This window comes from Melanostigma gelatinosum (assembly GCF_949748355.1).
Source record: "Melanostigma gelatinosum genome assembly, chromosome: 9".
NCBI lineage: Eukaryota > Metazoa > Chordata > Actinopteri > Perciformes > Zoarcidae > Melanostigma > Melanostigma gelatinosum.
Genome location: NC_136642.1, coordinates 17,891,620 through 17,910,315, shown reverse-complemented (window position 1 = coordinate 17,910,315; position 18,696 = coordinate 17,891,620). Strand labels below are relative to the sequence as shown.

General features: G+C 44.0%; 1 protein-coding gene across 1 annotated transcript in view; it reads right to left on the bottom strand.

Moving 5' to 3' along the window:
• Positions 1 to 3,199: 3,199 nt before the first annotated feature.
• Positions 3,200 to 18,696, bottom strand: part of LOC306782242 (exostosin-1a-like) — a 28,268-nt gene continuing 12,771 nt past the window's right edge. Inside the window, exons 2-11 of the mRNA XM_079275511.1 lie at positions 14,983 to 15,076; positions 12,142 to 12,249; positions 11,715 to 11,834; positions 10,084 to 10,216; positions 9,335 to 9,453; positions 8,258 to 8,353; positions 7,843 to 7,932; positions 7,517 to 7,677; positions 7,253 to 7,424; positions 3,200 to 5,763 (exon numbers count right to left, since the gene is read on the bottom strand). Coding sequence (XP_079131637.1) covers positions 5,578 to 5,763; positions 7,253 to 7,424; positions 7,517 to 7,677; positions 7,843 to 7,932; positions 8,258 to 8,353; positions 9,335 to 9,453; positions 10,084 to 10,216; positions 11,715 to 11,834; positions 12,142 to 12,249; positions 14,983 to 15,076 — 1,279 coding nt within the window. The 3' untranslated portion in view covers positions 3,200 to 5,577. The remainder of the gene's footprint in view (positions 5,764 to 7,252; positions 7,425 to 7,516; positions 7,678 to 7,842; positions 7,933 to 8,257; positions 8,354 to 9,334; positions 9,454 to 10,083; positions 10,217 to 11,714; positions 11,835 to 12,141; positions 12,250 to 14,982; positions 15,077 to 18,696) is intronic.

Genomic DNA, 18,696 nt, shown 5'->3' with positions numbered 1-18,696 from the left:
TTTAAAATCGGCAGGATGTTTACAGTCAAAAATGGCGGAGGAGGAGTCTGTTGAGACTGAGGCCGACAGCCAGCACCGCTGTGAGCGCCAAGCGGAGATAGGGGGCGCTATGGCACAATGCTCACCACAGAGACATATAAGGTGATTAATCATAAATAAATCAATATGATTATGATAACACAAGTGTGTGTCTGTTTTACACGTAGTACACATGCAAGTGACACGGAGTCATCTGCTACACTTGTTATTGTTACAAAACTATCGTTGTAACATATTCCTTTTGTTTTTGTTTCAGGGTTCACTTCCCACTGAGGTTGCACACGGCTGTTGTACTCATTGTATTTTTGTGGATTGTCTGCCTGCTCTGCTCCCATCGCCAGCTGTCCTATCTGGCCACTAATCTTCAAAAAAAACCAGCAGATCCCATGTTGTGACACTGGTTATGACCCCGGCCTAATGTGACTCTCACATCCGGTACATCAACAGAGTGCATGGCCTAAAACCAACTGGGCTCCCCTGACACACCTCTTTCACAGCAGACATTTTGACATGTCATTGCAGGACATTGTTCCATTCAGGGGCCTTATTTTGCAGGGCCCCACTATTGTGCATGCTCTGAAAGCTGACATGAATTACCGGAACACTGAAAAGGTACTACACTTTAATCCTGCTATAATGAGTCAAAATGGCTGCTGTGAAAAGGGCCTACCGGTATTAAATTATTTTTTGAATGGGTGAATTTATCAAGACAAATTTATAATTGGTGAAACAATATTAGCACGAGGAGGAAACACAAAAATCCCAACCAGCCCAAATAAATTCAGTCCTTTTGAACAGAATAGTACAGGAACTGGACGTTCATGCCCACTACAACAACAACTTCCAAACAGATACAGATACAGAGACGAGAGACGGAATCATCTACAGTCAAATTGTAAATTGGTATGCGATATATATAAAGTATATTTGTCTCATAGGCTGCGGCGGTAGAACTGCTTTGCAGTCGAGCATGATCAAGACATACCAGCAGCAGGGCTCCATGTCACTGTATAGTTAAATATAGTTGTCATTATCAGCACGGTTTGAGAATAGATTTATCAAATCCTTTAAGTCATATTCAATAAACGGCCACGCATCGCTGGATATCTGCAGCGACAGTACAGATGGAAAACAAGGTAAACTCTCAAGGCACTTGAGCTGCGTGATAATCATCATAATCACAGGATGATCACACTGGCAGAAAGCATTTTATTACTTTAAGGGAAGAACTAATTCACTAAATGTATTCAAATCCGTGGAAATATGCTCCAGAATCAATCACATCTTCGTTCTCATACAGTTGATCATTGCACAGACTCGCCGGCTCATTGTAAGATCAATTCATATTTAATCACGGCCAAAAATATCTAAATTGAAAGCTACCAAATGCAAGAGAGACAATAATGAATTTTAAATGGTGTTTAATATAAAGCTGGACGGAGCTTTTCAATGTGTTCCTGATTCATGATTTAAACAAAATCGAGCTATTTTTCTATAAATATCTGATGTCCTGTACAGAAATGTGTATATATGACACATTTGAACACAATGCTGCACAGCCGTGTCTGGATGGTGACACCGTTTTGGGCTGCCAGCTGTTAAACAGCATACTTTTATCCATATAGCCGATCGCTGGCTGCTGTCATCGTGTGACAGAGACATCTAAACAGCCTGAGAGAAAGCAACCGCTTCAGTACCGATGCTTCTCTGCATTACATGAGCCACCGTGTTGACGTACACGGTGTGAGTCACAGAGCCTGCGCATCCGATTCTCTCGACATACCAAAACAGAAGCACATCATCATCTCTGCACAGCTGTATGAAATAAAACATCCTGCGGTTTGGATTTTGCTGAAGCATTCTTGTATGAACACATATGCGTGGGATAAAACATGCAACAGCTTTGTATCCAAGCAAATACTACCTGAAGCGTGAGATTCCTTTAATCATGTGAAATCGAGTGCTTGGGCTAAAAGTGCCATAATGTGCCTATTCATTTGTTCATTTTACTAATGATGGGTTTCTTTATGGCCGAGTGCAACTTGAAACAAGCTGCTATAATATGTGATGTAAAGCTGATAGGAAAGGAGGGACATTTTGGTCAAATTCGGCCTTGAATCACAGTATTTAATCCAACCGTTGGGAAGAACCCATGCATGCCGAGATCCATCTCCGCTGCATCGGTAGGATTAAGAGATGTGGAATTGATTAACATACCGTTCAATCATACAAGCTGAATTTTGGCAGAGGATAGAGCCCTCCAGTGCAGTGAAGTTTCACTCCTTGGTTTATCGCAAATCACTTATTTTCTCTCACTCCATGCAAAAACAGTTGGTCCACAGACCATTCAGAGTGGATGTGGTCATGGTGTAATGTCCAAATGGTTTTCCTTTTGGTGTGTCACTATCATTTTTGCTGTGTAGGCACTGATCCAGCTTTAACGTACTGCACAGCTTTTTGCTTCTAGAGTTTTACCCAGTTTGGTGTCAGTCTGTGTGTGTGTTTTGGGGGTATCTCTCCTGTGGCTGCAACTGAGTTGGCAGCTCTCATGCCCCATGGGATCATCCTGGATAGATGCTGTTATTTATGCAGCGGGTCTAAACCGATCATCCTGACACAGATTTATGTAAACACAGCAGTTTCTTGGCATAGGATCTCTCACACACACACACACACACACACACACACACACACACACACACACACACACACACACACACACACACACACACACACACACACACACACACACACACACACACACACACACACACACACACACACACACCTAAAGGTATTATTTCGTTTGGCTCTCCCTCAGTGGGTGCGCTGCATAAACCCAACACGCAAAATATGTTTTGGGAAGCCTCAAAATAGGTTGCCAGCAGGTCAGAGCGGCGGGAGAGGGAATGCATGTCTTGTGCAGCACAGCGTAGATTTTAGGACTGTAGTTCTAACACCCGACGTTGGATTCAACATTTGTTTGAAAGACAAGCAGACGCACCACAACATTCTCAAAGGATGACAAAGACATATAAATGATCAGATAATAAATACACAAGATCACAGGCAATTTATATCAAATATTTTATTTTTTTGATTTTATAAAATTCTTTTACAAAATTGTGACCCCCCCCTCCCCCTCTATCTTTCCATTTTAATCTCTATAAAATTAGGCCTGCGGTTACAGAGAGGGAAGGAAGCAGGCAGCGATTCAGTCCTGTCTGACAAATACTGTGTATGATTGAATTACGTGTGTTACATGTATTACTCAACTTGCGTCAACCAGGAAGTAAAGTAATACAAGGCCGTACGTGTAAAGAAAAACAGAAACAGAAAGTTCCTACAACAGAAAGAAGGCAGGAATGTCAGTATCAGGTGTGTGTGTGGTGATAAGTCTTAGTAGCATTCCAGTGTTAAACAAAATCATTTAGGGAGCCATTATGTGTTACTGGATGTTGATAAAGAAAACAATAAACCTACGAAGAAATGAAAACAGGGACTCGTTTGTTGCACAAGACAGATGGGGGAAAAAAAGAAAATCTAATAGGTGTATTTCTTCTGAAGGCACATCAATATATATATATATATATATAATCGCCCTCTGAAACAACACAAAGGAGATAAAGAGAAAATGTCATCTTAAATATTGCACTAAGTTCATTTCTGAAATGTGATTCTGTTTACGACCATATTCAGCTGTTTGATAGCGCTGTGTTTAGTAATACCAGGATTGTTTATTTGCTATCAAGCTGTGAAAAAAAGACCATGCAGCTCCTTCCTTTCAAACATAAACCATGTATGATCTATTGGCACATATAGTGGTGATGGGTACAGAGAGATGGAGCTCACCGAAATGATCATTTCTTCGGGGCAGGTGTGGTTAGCCTTCTACAGAAACGCTGCTGGCGTTACAGGGACACCTCAGGGACAGACGGACTGGGATTTAGAAACGCAGGTGCACAGTCTAAATTTATCAAATTCTGTCAACATTCTTCAGATCACCTGATATGACGTACGAGGACAGGGGGGAAAAAACAAAAACGAAGCATGATTGTTGATGCAACCAAACACTTAGAAAAATAACAAATAAAGATCGTTCATGTTCCACGGACTCTTGCCATTGCACGTACAGAGTTGCAGTAAATTAGATACAAACATCAGATTGAGAAAACGAACAAAGAAAATGATAATTATGAATATCGAGTCATGGAACTTTAACATCCTGGTTTGCCTCTTGAATTTGTCCCAAGCCCATGAGCACATTACCAACCCGAACCTCAGAGATGAACAGCTGCGATAGTCAGAGATACACTTTGGACAATTCTTGCCAATCTGGTCCTATTTGTTCATAACAAGTGGGGGGGAAACACAGCAGTCTATTTAGTATGATGCCAACTCGGACGTTGAAAGCACCGAGCACAGTTTGATGCTCTGAGATGAACGCAGTGTAAGCCCACGTCAAGTACTCGGACGACATGAATTGGGTCTATGGCATGAAGACAATGGCCGTATATCAATACCGTCTGCTAACAAAGCCCCAAAAAGATCCATTCCCAGGTTTTCACAGTGGGTCGTGTTTCAGACAGACCAATGATTAGCAAGCTCAGCCTCCCTTCACCAAGGCAACTCTTGTGATCTTCTATTGTTCTTCAGGCCAGTACCGACTCTAGCTCGTCCAACGACTTCTAGCTCCAATGAAGTAGAGAGTTGTGTGACACTTGTAGTTTTACCATGAAAACAAAATATGTCAGAATGGCACATAATGATTGTTTTGTTTTGTCAATTGAATACAAATACATTTGAACTTTAGCAAGGAAGCAATGCAAATGCTGACCTGAAGAATTTACTACGAGATCCATTATTCTATAAATCATGAAGCGAATCATGAGGAACAAACAAAGAAATACAAAGCAGCGAGATCAAGGTGCTCCTTCTGCATAACAACCTTTCCTTAGACAAACTTGAGGCACTGTGAATATCAAATCAAACGATCAGAACTCATTCCTCTCTTTGCCCACCTGCTATTGGTTCCAATTAAGACAGTACAGACAGAAGTGCTGGCCATTCATTCACTGTATATAAACAAAACAAAATAGCTAAACACAATCCAAAATAGTGTCATCCTCTTCATAATCATAATCATCAAGAATTTTCAGCAACCTGTGTGCACAGAGCAGAACAGGCGAGTCGGGACACGGAAGCAGCCAGCTATGATCGCCGACTCCATGCCTTTGACCACAGCAGTTCAAAGACGAGCCGTCCTCTGGTGTCCTTCAGTAGGTGGTCCTCATAGCGTGTGCTCAGCTATACACATAAGAGAAAGGGTAGAAAGGAGAAATGGACACAACAGAGCAGACCAATGCATGTGGTGTCCTCCACATCTGTTCCTCCTCTGCCCCCCTGTGCCCACTCCTGTTGATCCAGCCATGCAATCATGGAGAGGCTCCGTGTTTCTCTTCGTCACCGCCCCCCTTCGCTCTGTCTTTGTCCAGTGTCCAGAGAGCCCGGGGGGGTGGGGGTGTGTGTTCAGAGGGGTTATAGTCTCTCGATGTCCTTGTACTTCTTCCGCAGTATGGACACCTGGTCTTTGAACAGTACCGGGTCCAGCCTCATCTGAGAGTGGACCAGGGGCATGGTGCCAAACCAGCTGGCAAACTTGTTCATGCAGGTCTGACGCTGGGCAAAATGGTCCGGGTCGGCCCAGCGAGACGCCCGGGAGCTCTGGAGGGTGAGAAGGAGGGTGAGTGAGTGAGTGAGTGTGAAAGATTGAGTGAGAGTGAGTGTGAAAGAGTGAGAGAGTGAGTGAGAGAGTGAAAGAGTGAGTGAGTGTGAAAGAGTAAGTGAGAGAGTGTGAAAGAGTGAGAATGTGAGAGAGTGAGTGTGAAAGAGTGAGTGAGTGTGAGTGAGTGCATGTGAGAGAGTGAGTGTGAGAGAGTGAGTGGGTGAGTGAGAGTGAGTGTGAGAGAGTGAGTGAGTGTGAGAGAGTGAGTGAGTGTGAGAGAGTGAGTGAGTGAGTGTGTGTGAGTGAGTGCATGTGAGAGAGTGAGTGAGTGAGAGTGAGTGAGTGTGAGTGAGTGCATGTGAGAGAGTGCGTGTGAGAGAGTGAGTGAGTGAGAGAGTGAGTGAGAGAGAGTGAGTGAGTGTGAGAGAGTGAGTGAGTGAGTGCATGTGAGTGAGTGAGAGAGAGAGAGTGAGTGAGTGAGCGAGCGAGAGTGAGCGAGTGAGAGAGAGAGAGAGCGAGTGAGTGTGAGAGAGAGAGAGTGAGTGAGTGTGAGAGAGTGAGCGAGTGAGAGTGAGTGCATGTGAGCGAGTGAGAGAGAGTGAGTGAGTGAGCGAGCGAGAGTGAGTGAGTGAGAGAGAGTGAGTGTGAGAGAGTGAGTGAGTGTGAGAGAGAGAGTGTGAGAGAGTGAGTGAGTGTGAGAGTGAGTGAGTGAGAGTGAGCGAGTGAGAGTGAGCGAGTGAGAGAGAGTGAGTGTGAGAGAGTGAGTGAGTGTGAGAGAGTGAGTGTGAGAGAGTGTGTGAGAGTGTGTGAGAGTGAGTGTGAGTGTGAGAGAGTGAGTGAGTGAGAGAGTGAGTGTGAGAGAGAGAGAGTGAGTGAGTGTGAGAGTGAGCGAGCGAGTGAGTGAGTGAGAGAGAGTGAGAGCGAGCAGTGCAAGGAAAAGAGAAACCGATAAGAAATGAATAATGCATCACAAATTATTCTGACCTTTTAGAGCCTGTTGTAAATATTCATGAGTGTATATAAATTGAAGGCCACATTGCAAAAAAACAAACCACATTTCAATTTAAATTCACACATGACTGATGATCTGGTTTAACAGCCAACACTATTAGGGTTTAAGTGGTGCGATATGTCTAAAGGACATAAGCTTCTACCATAATGAGGAGAAGCACGGGTCCCTGTCTCTTCAACACTGAGCATCAATGTACAGTTTAAAGGCGTGTATCGTGAGAGAACAACACCTAGCTGGATTTAACAGTCTCCTAAAAGTCACGGCTCTCCTTCATGTTACTGAATAGCTTCTTCTTTTTCTAATCTACGTGATAAATTGCCACCAACAGTCTGCATCCTTCAGGTGTTTCTCTCCACAACATCTCAACAGGCTTCAAGTAACACATGCTGTATTGTCTCTCTTAGAAATAGTGCCTGTTCTACCTTCAGGCAGACTATAAAATGAACTAGTTTCACGGGATAAATGTTCCGCCTCACCTGTCCCATCATGGTCTCCTTGTATTGTTTCTTCTGGGTGACCTTGATGGGCGGTAGTTTAGACACAGACGACACCAGAAAATTCATCAGAATGTCCTCGCAGTTTGACATCTGGTCGACCATGCTCTTCAGACTGGCCGGAAGGTAGGTGGTGTACAAATAGTGGTAGTATCTAAGGGAGAACATAAAAGGAGAGTGAATTGTGTTAGCGCGGCACTACAGGGAATCTGAATGTCAGCTGGAGAGGAGTGAACGTGGCAGTACTTGTGATAGATGGCAGCCCCGGTCAGCACCATGGAGTAGTCGTTGGTCCATTTGGAGGTGTAGCCCCAGCGCTCCTTGTTGCTGTCCCAGAAGTGGCTGCGGGCCGGGTAACCGACAATGCGGTCTGGGAAACTTAGCCACACCGTGAAGGCAAAGTCCACCTGGACCGAGATCAGAGAGACACAAAGAGACAGGGACGACATGAGGCCAGGAAACCAGAAACACATCCACTGTGTCCAGTGGTTACACAGTTATTATCAAGAACTTCTGCAGCATGTTTGATTTCATAACAATGGCCGTAAATGTAAGTTTTCTGGCAGTCTGACCTCGGTGGTGGAGAGCACGGTGTCCTCGTCCAGACTGAGCACAGCGTCGGTGGGGATGGTGTCGTAGGGCAGGAAGCGGCTGCTTATCACCTGGTGTGATTTGCAAAAAACACAGACGCTCAAGCAACATGTGACTGGTTGCTAAAAGACGGTAAAACGTTTTACCGTGCAGCTCAACAACAACAAGCAGCGTATCATACAGAAATACAGCATTTCACTGACCGCTAAGTCATCAATACTAAGGGCAGGAAGGCTGTAGCTTTAAATGAAGAAACCCTGACAGGGAAAGGTTTTTAATCACTTTCATTATTTCATCTTGATGAATTCATAAAAACATGTTCTTACATGTAGATGAATTCATTCTTTTCAACTGAAGGCTTTGAGTGTTGACTGTGAAATGGCTTGTTTTTTGTACCTTGCTTTCTCCTTCTATAACAATGACAGGAACCGAGGTGACAGGCCAGCGGTGCTTGGCAGGAAGAGGTTTGTCACAGTTCCACAGAACGATCACCTGCACAAAAGGGAAAATAGGTAAAAGCTTAGTCATCCCAACATGTTCATATTCATATTCTTTCTAATGAGAACTATGTTACAATAGCAGTGTATTAATGGTTGACAATCCATGTCTGACTTATAAATATATGTACAGATCAAAACCTCCACAATGAGGCCGCTTTTGTCCCAATTCAAAGCTCTTTTTTAAAATAATTTAGTCCCTATTTATGTGGAAGACGTCTTCTTTCTACTGCAGAACTATTTTCAGAAACTGTCACACCGCCTACAGTTACGTGACAGCGACAAACTGCATCGCTGTTAATGTTAAAACAAAACGTGCCGCCGCCTTCATGCTATGCTGGCCATGCAGTTTTAAATCCAGGAACAAAAAAAACAGAAGCCACATTTATGGCGAATCTGCAAAATGCCAGGGGTGTACATATTTATTAAACACAGGACACTGTCCCTTTTAACATCTTAAAACGGCCTGATATGTATGAATTCACTGAAGAATGACAGTTATCGTGAACAATTCTGATGCCCGACAGCTGAACAGCTGTGCATTGAAATGATTCTGCAGGTAATGCTTTCACATTGCTGAAGGATAATAAGCATCTGTAAAGTGACGAGTGGCAGGGTGGCTCTATTGTGGCAGGACCGTTTGGAAACTATTTGGACAGGCTCCCTTCATCTCCAGCATGAAAAGGTTCGAAAAAGTTTCAAAAGCAGTTTCCAGCAAACACCGGTGATGTGATAAACCTCAGAAATGACACCGACACAGAGACAAACAGACCTTTTTTATCTGCCAAAGTAGCTCTGCTCACTGTTCTTTCTGTTTAACGTCTTAAAACACTCATCAGATAAAATGTCTCCGTTATATGGAGCATCTACTCACCTCGCATCAGAATCAAGCAGTCACCACTGCAGATCAGCTCAATCTGATCACAGCTTGAGTGAGTCATGTAGTGTGATGTGTTGGTGTGTTTATTTGAATTACCTGAGCGCAGTACTGGGATTTGGCCACAGCCACGAGGAGCTTCATGACCGGCTGGGACTGGGAGACCAGTGGGCTCACCACGTGCACGATCGCGGTGAACTTGGTGTACGGCTTAAGACCTGAGAACAGCCGGGACACGTCAATGGTGAGCAAAGTATTATCTGCATCGTGTTCACTCACACCGTAGTATCACTTCAGCATGGAAGCGGCAACAACCCTTCCAATATATGTTGAAGTATCATCATAGTTGTTTGGCATTACTGTCATACCCGTTTATTATCACAAATCTGAAACTGAACTGCACAAAGCTGAATTCTATCAATAAATAACAGCTCTTTGAGAGCTTCGAGCAGCTCTTAGTTGGTGCTTGTTTACTTCAAGCTGAGTTGACATACCGTGTAACTGAACCGGTCTAATTAGGCTTGGAGAGGAAACGGGGCCAGTTAGCCAAATCCCAATGTCAACATCGAGCCCTATATCGGCCCAATTAACCAGGCACAGATACAACATGGCAGGTCTAATTGGAGAGTTCCTCTGTGATAAATGGTGAATTAATAAAGACGTACTTCATTACGTGTCGCAATGCCACCGATTCACGTGACGAGTTTACGAGTATTCAACAGCTGTCACGCACCAGCTGTTCCAGTGCTCTGTCGTAAACGAAAATCAGTCTAAAACTTAGGGGGGGGGGGGGGGGGGGCATAAACGTGGTTCTTAGCATATAGCATATGCACGAGTGATTAACTGACCCAGTTTAGCGTAGTAGAAGGGGAAGTCTCCCAGGTACGTGGAGTACTGAGGCAGGGTGTAAAGCCCTCCGGGCAGACTGTTCCACATGAGGTTACTCCTGGAGTTGTGCTGCAGGACCCGGTCCTGGATGATCTGCAGAAACAGAGGAGGAGGAGATGATCCACATTTACGTCAATGTGGTCAATAGATTGCAATTGGTAAAATATCAATCAAATGTTCACAATACTTCCCGTGTGACATGTAGAAGAAAAAACAAAAGACCACACGGCTGAGATTGAGTATTCGGATGAGTGTTAACAGTGGTAAGATGTTAGTGGTAAGAGCTTACACGTCTGTTTACTTCAAACTAAACAATAATCACATCAGTCTTCTTCGCTGTTTGAAGGCAGACACTGATCCTCTGGCACTTCTCAAGCAAACAAAACAAAAAGCCTGCAGACTACAAATGAGTGGTTTTCATTATGCCGTCATGCCTTCGCATAGACAAAACATAAATTGAAGAATAGAAGTCAGCGGTAACATCATTTCAGCTGTTCCATAAGCCTGATACAAATTTTGAAGTTTATGTGTTTGTTTAGCTCAATATCACATACAATGCGTCGGTTTCCCCCCCTCCACCAGAGCCCTTAGAACGTGAGAGGATACCACGATGAAACACGGAGCGTTCTCTAAAGCACGGGGTAGTTGTTGGTCATAATCCCAAGCCAAGGCACTGACATCTCACCAGCCTCGTACTGCGGCATGTTTTAAGATACAGAGAGTAAACAGATGGAAGATCAGCTTCTTCGTGGGTGTAACTTTATCCCAGCCCTGCCTTCCTACCTCTTGGGACGAGGCCTCTGTAACACTATCTGAAGGACAGCAGCTAATGGGCTAACAACAGAGGTCCAGTGCCGATAGTGGCTGGTGAACTTAGGGATGCCCAGAAGCATGATTCTGCATTACTCACAGCCAGCCTTAACACATCCTCTCTGTGTTTTTCTGCCTTGCTCCCTTCATCCTTTTACATTGCTCCCTGCTCTCATCTGTGGCTGTTTGTAATTCTAGCCCAACAGCAGTGAGATAACCTGCTACTCAGCAGGAGGAAGACAGATAAATGGAATCCGACAGGAACAAACTACTGACATGATTGATAGCCGAGCCGCAGCAAGAAACAGCCTCAAATAAACACTACGGCAGTTTGACGGTGTATATATATCATCCCTATGGTTTTTAAATCTAGTCTGGAGCGGTTTCATTCTGGGCAATATGTCTGCAACGACACGGTCTGCACTTGTAAGATACAAAGTCAGTGCAAAGTCAATAACTGATGAACAGAACCGAGAGACTCGGAAAAATAAATCAACAATGGATTCACGCCGTATTTGTGTGCAATCAAGAGCAGTTGTTTTCCTACAGCTGAAAATAGCAGAATCACAGCAGTAACATCTGACATTTTCCAAATTACTGGATGCAACACAAACACAACAGATGGTACTGTAGTGAAGCGCAAGAACATCTCACACACAAATAAGTAACATTTCATACAAGCAGGCAAATTGTGTGCACTGTCACCTGATTTGAAGGATGTACATGTATCACAATTTCTACAACAATTTTACAAATATGCAATAAAATTGTAGGTGTGTACCTCCAGTGTGGTCAGTACTATCTTCTCCACAGAGTTGAAATAAGCCTCCCAGAGGAACTGGGTCTGGTGCCTCAGGGACAGGATCTTATCCGGGTGGATGGAGCGCACTGTTGACGGGATCTGTGAAAGAAAGAAATACATATTAGCATATTTACCCAGTGCCGAACCAAAACAAAAGACAGACGTCCTGTAGAAATGCACTGGGGATTGTCATTTTACCAACTACCGGTAAATGCAAGGGTCTGCAGAAAAAGTGCAAGTTCTGCCTCAATAACTATCTCAGCTGTCATATACAGGAAATCAGCCTCCAGGAGCTTTGGTCACAAACATTTTTATCCTGAAGAAAACGATGACTTGTGAATCCTCTGATGTAAAAGGACTTTAGTCTCCACCTCTCGGTTTCTACAGCAGCTGTACGTGCACCTACCTGTAGTAGCAGCCTTTCATCTCCAATCACGGCTGCCGTATTCCAGTCGATGATCTCTGAGAAGGGCAGCTCCCAGCCATTACTCAACATCACTGGCACACAGGCTGCCTGCAAGAGACACACACACACACACACACACACACACACACACACACACACACACACACACACACACACACACACACACACACACACACACACACACACACACACACACACACACACACGTTCGTTAATTTGATCAATTGTCTCAGAAAAGCTGTTCTGCGGAAACTGTGATGCTCATGACCAGTATCGTTGGTAAAAATGAAAACACACACCGGCAAGTAATAATGCAGCAATAAATAAATAAACATAGTTTGTATTTCTACTGGCAACAGTATAAAGACATATGAATGGCATATGGCCTGTGCTCCGCCAGCCCATGTCATCACTGTACAGAAAAACATCTCCATTATCAGGACAGCTGCAGAACCTTGATGACTAGGCAGTGCTGCTTCACAAAAACGATCATGATGTTCACTGGAAAAGAATAACATACTTGAACATTTAACCCCCCCCCCCCCCCCTGCGTCTGAAAGATAAATGAAATTGCACCAAAGTGTGTGTGTGTGTCCATGTTTGTGAAGGTCCATGTGCAAACATTTGTGCATGTTTGTGGCCTAAATGTGCAGCGTGGTGCCTGCAGCGCCCGTCCCTATAATCTGTTAAGCGGGGCACCGTTCACCGATTGGCCTCGGTCGCTCACTACACACGTGCACGTCCCGGCACAAGCGGCGCTCGTCTAATCGCCTCGCTGTCATTAGAGAAGGCAGCAATCTGCTGAAACGCTGCCGTGCTTTCGCTACCTAGCCGCTCTCACTGACCAATCGGCTAGAAGCTCCCGTAGCTCAATCCTCTCCCAGCTCATCACATTACACACAGAACAAACATTCATTCGTGCAACTCACTGCTGTGAGCTTCCTACACTGTGCGTAACGAGAGAATCAAAGCGACTCCAGCCTAATGCTCGTCCTAAAGATCTGCATTGCATCACCTGATGCTGCCAGATTAATCATGTGAAGATCTCCACTCCTGACTATTGCACTGCTTCCCATCTGGCCTGCAGGAATACTCACTTGAGCCAATGTAACTAATGCAGCACCCAAATGTGTGCCTGCTGCCCCCCCCCCCCCGCCCCCTTTCAACTACTGCGCTCCAGCATAAGGCTGAGTGAACAGACACAATAACACCTCCAGGCCGTGGTCCAGCCAACCTCTGCATGTTCCCTCAACTGCTTCATCCATCAGTCCGCTGTCCGACCTCGCCTCGGTCCTGCCGGCTCCCCAGCGGTGCAATTATCTCCCCATTCCAGTCGATAAAGAGGCACTGCCCATCTTCTATTGTAAACTCAAATGTCATCATTCTCTCAAAAATAAAAATCTCTCTCTTCCCGGACTATTTCTCTGCTGTTGTCCCAAGACTAGTGCTTACAGCACTTTGCACAAACATGACTCGCAAACATGACTTTGGTCACTGTGCGACGACAAAAAAGGGCATTTACAATGCTTTTCCACTCTTCTTCGCTGGTGTTAACAAGCATTGCCTAGACACCGTTTAAATCTGCCTCCCAAGTGTCCTGCAGCGTCAATGAGAGGATGGACCATTCAACACAACAGAGGTTTATGTTCAGATACCCGCTCTGATCATAAATAGCAAATACTCACTCGCGGTATAGTCATTTACTTAACGTATGTGTTTTATTATCATTTAGCTACCTGCATTGGGATTTACTGACTAATAACACAACTTTTGTTTTGCAGAATCAATATATTTTAAAGGTTTATATGCCACTAAAATGTGGCATGCCTTGCACCTCCATCGCCAGCAAACGGTAATTCAACAAGAGAAGAGAAAATGTTTTTATTTGTATTTTTAAAAACACAACTACATGAAGCTGTTCATTAAACCCATTCTATAGCTATGGTCTGAGCCTAAAGCACCGTCACTAAAGAAGCTTTAACATATCGGTCCACCTTAAGTGAATAGGCCGATTGAGTGACTGAACCAATAAGATAGACGGGCTCAACGCCATCGGGAATCAGGGACACTGGTTGAAGGCGGTGCCGGGATTAAACAGAGTAAGTGTAATGTTAAAGGAGAGGATATGATGACTCGAGGGTGTGGGTGATGAAACTTAAAGAAATGGAAAAAGCAGGACCAGAATTGAAAAGTAGAAAACATCGAGAGAGAGAGAGGAAAAATGTCCGGAGCAGCAGTGAAGACACTGAGTCAGAGGCAGCTGTATCAACACATTCACACAATGACTGGCAGTGGGTGAGAGAGCTAGTAGCGCAGCACATCACTTTTTCCACTTTCAACTGCTGATTAATGGCTTTGTTGTTTGGTCACCACAGCTTCAGGGCTGACGACGACAAGAGTTCAGCTCAACTTGTGTTTGGTCGTGATGCTCAGCTGCCAAAACCACCCTCACTGATATCGACGCATCAAAACTGAAGCACTTTAAGCACAAGGATCTATGTGGGGCCACCTTTGATTTGGAGTTTAATTGGGTCCAAATATTGCAGCGGTTCCTTCAAAATATGACATATTAATATAAGTACCTGTACGGTTGCACCCACTGAAAAAGAAATCCTATTTTTGAGAATCCCAAAACCCCTCAAAGATAGTTTCTTCTTTGTGGTCTTTACTTTATTCGTTCATATAAAGCAACATGAGAGAAAGAGTAGCAGATTGGTGTGCATCTTCTGAGTCGTCATAACGCACCGACCGTAACATATTCTGATTGACTGACAGCTCAGCCCAGCAATAAGGAGCAACGTCTGCATGCGCGTCACCGACCTGCAAAGCCTCCAAGAAGCGGAAGGAACCCAGCCGCCGTCCTCGAGGTACCAGACAGAACGTGGAGTTGTACAGCATCTCTCTGTAGTCATACCTGTAGGACGACAGCAATGAAGAGAAGGCATCAGGAACAGAGAATGTGTACTCACAGTGTACAGTGTACTAAAAGCAGCAGAGGAGAGAACAGAGAAGGCACCCTCGAACCACGGAATACCTGGAAAGCGTACTTTCAGGAAAAAAAAAAACCTTAACTTTGATCTCGACTCCTCTCGTCTTCCCTCCTCCCCACCCTCCCTCTGTGAACCCCTCGCCCTCTCACCTGCACATCTCAACAGCTCTCCCTCTGTCCAATCTAAGCCTCAGTCAGCACTAGCTTGGATTAAGGAGCTGCTTGGAATTCCTTCGGTGTCAATATTACATGTGTGCATGCGAGAGTGGATCTCTGTGTTGCCTGGAGTGGGTTTCATTAGAGAGGACGGAAAGTTTGCACAGTCTATTTCTCAGTTCGTTACTTGACACTTTTCAATGCTATGCCTCATGTGCATTGATCTGAAACACATTCTAATGAAAAATGTATCCCAAAAAGGTGGCTGGCAAGTATACACTTCTGTATAAACGTGGCTGTTTTTAGTTTTTTCCCCCAATTGCCAAGTCATTAATGGAGCAATAAAGAGAAGCTTTGTCTTAACCCTAATATTTTAGGGACTGCTGCAGGCACTCAAGGCAGCAAACTAAATGTATACTAGTATAAAAGGAATATACACAAAGACACGAGACAGAGTTGATTCCCACGTCGCCATTTTTGAGCAATCTTAAAAATTCCAATACATCCAAATACAGACCCGTCGTTCTTCACCACACGCTGTCATGTTCCACATTGAAATCTGCTGGGTTTAGGTTTTGACAATGAGTGTTTACCGAATGTCGAGCAAAGGATTTTTGAATTCTTGAAATGTGACATCTAACGTTTCTCCTGGTGTATAAGCATCTTTTCATTTGCTCTACTTCTCTGCATGGCCTTAAGAGCACATGATGGAATTCTGTTAGGCACAAATCAAACACAAAGTCGTGTTCTCTTGTTCTTCTACAGTTTATGGGGGTCGAAAATGAGTGTAAAAATATCAACTGCAGTGTTAAATCAACGTTTGGTGATTATGCAATATCTATATCTGGATAATCCCGCTTTAGACTACACGTTTACAGTTAACAGCCACCACGGTGAGTTTAGAGAAGCTCAACAGCCATAAAAAAAAAAAAAAGCATAAAAGCAACAATTAAGCTTGATGCCATCTATAGTAATAAACTGTAATGTATCAGAAATCCATTATCCACGAGCACATATTAGCCGGCTAAAGTAAACACTAAAGGCCGGGCCGCCTCCCAGATGCTGCTCTGATCTGTGCGTTCATTACGAAACAACAATGCGATTCACCAGTTTGACTCCATCATAGCTACGTGACAGGCTATTGTTTAGCATAACAAACAAATAATCCAGCCAGAGGCACAGAATAACTGACCCCCTCTTTTTCCAGGCCTATTAAAACTAAAGTATAGGTCCATATCTGGACCCTGGCTGGCCGTAAACCTCCCATCCATCCCATTTCCTGTCAGTGCAAACTGTCAGAACAGACCAGATGTTCCTCTTCCTGCATACCTCCATTCTCCACTTGTCTTCCAGATGGCTGCCTGTGGGGAGGAGCAGCCTCCCCGGTATGCTACCGCATGTCACTGGAGACGTTAAGGATGAGCGTTCAAAAATATCAGCTCCCGTCTCGGGGTGCATTTTTCTGTTGTTTTTTTTGCCCGTACAGGTGCGGTAGATGTTCCACAGACTGGTCTCATTAGCAAAAAGAAGGCTAGATGTCAGTGAGGAGGAGTTAGTCACACCCTGCATGTCACAGCGATGTCAGTGATCAGCTCTACATGATACGAGGTAAATCCATGCTCGTGCCAGATTCTTCCCCCACCCCCCCCCCCCCCAACATGCAGATGGCTGCTGGTGAGCAGAGCAGTCTCACAGCAGCAGATCCCTCATCACTGAGTAATCACACCTCCCTATTGTGATACAGTGCAGAAATAATAGAATAAACGCTGTAAAAGCTTACTAAAATTAATATTATGGATATTATCAATACCGCAGGACGAATATGGAGATACACTATTGTTCAACAACAGGCTCTGCACCATCATTATCTAATGTAGCATCATTATTGCCCTTGAAAAAAATATTTTCGTGCACATTATCATGAAGAAAATGTCACCATATAATGTAAAAAAAACAAAACAGAACAGGTATCCCCCAAGCATACCAAAATCTATTTAAATGAGTTATCTTGATCATCCTAAAGTGAGATTATTTAAATAATTAAAGCAAGCTGTAAAACAGTGTATCCCACTGTAGAGCTGTGCACAGGAGAGGAGTTCACCCCAACCAACTGTTCGGTGTGAGCACACTGTGGGTATGTTTCTTGACCACGCAGTCGCTCCTGGTTAGAAACTACCATCATGTAGAGATGATAGATCTTTTACATGAACACTGAATGTGTTTGTGAGGGAGAGAGAGAAAGAAAGACAGACACGGAGACAAGTAGAGTCGGGTCCACTTCTGGTTTTTGCCGTTCCGGTCCCAGTGTGTAAGCTTAAAGGAATACTTCACCCACCAAATGACCATTTTGTTTTTCAATATCAATCAGTAAAAACGGCCAAAAACTGATGAAATCCTTCGTGAACTTAAGTAAATTGAGGCCAAATTTAACAACAGCAAAATTATAAAGATCTGTTGACTTCACCACCACATCGCGTATCAATAATCAAACTGTCTATTCTGGGACATATATACATTTTAACAGTGAAATAGTAAACATCACCTTTTGTTTTCTCTACATAAACCTATTAATTCAAGGATCATTCAATAATTGTCGCATAAAAAGGAACTCTGTGTGATTCACTGAAAGAGAAAAACAGGATAACAGGAAGAGAGCTGGGTCAAAAAAAAAGATCAACCAGTCTCCTAGCAACAAGAATGGATGGTGTGAAAAATAAATGCATGTCTCAGTCCGTCAAGAGCCCGGAGAGACTCAGAAGAACAGTCCAAGTGTTTGTCTCTCATCATCTGTGTGGACCACACACATTCACAACACAACTCAATCAGAGGAGGCCTTCAGTCATGAACAGCAGGCTCCCCCCGAACCGGCTCCTTCTTCTACATAAGTGAGCTGAACTGTGTATCAAAATATATGGTATCAGATACCATCATCAATAGTTTAACCTCTTGTGCCTTCATCTGTACCACGATGCACAACATGTCCAAAGAGGGGCCTCAGTAGTGTCGTTGAATTAAACACAATGCTTAGAAATGTTCCTTTGAACAATCCAAAATGATTTCCAGACAGAGAATATGCCAAAGCCTGGATTCTTGTAAATCTACTGCCTCCAGTTCATTGTGCAGCCATCAGTCATCTTGGTCACAGGAAGAATCCTCAACGACTGGGAATACCCCAAAGACGAACTTCAGAGGAGGGAAAATGAAGATGGCAACTCTAGTACCATCTCGGCTCTCTCACCCGTAAAGACGTCTCATCTCATTTTCCGCTTCCTCTTCTCTGTCACGTTTCAGCCGAGCTGACGTTGCCAGGACTGTGAGTTGAAGCCAGAGGAATTCCAGCCTGAAAGGCACCGTGTGAAAGTGACTGTCGTCGGATGAGAAAGGAAAAG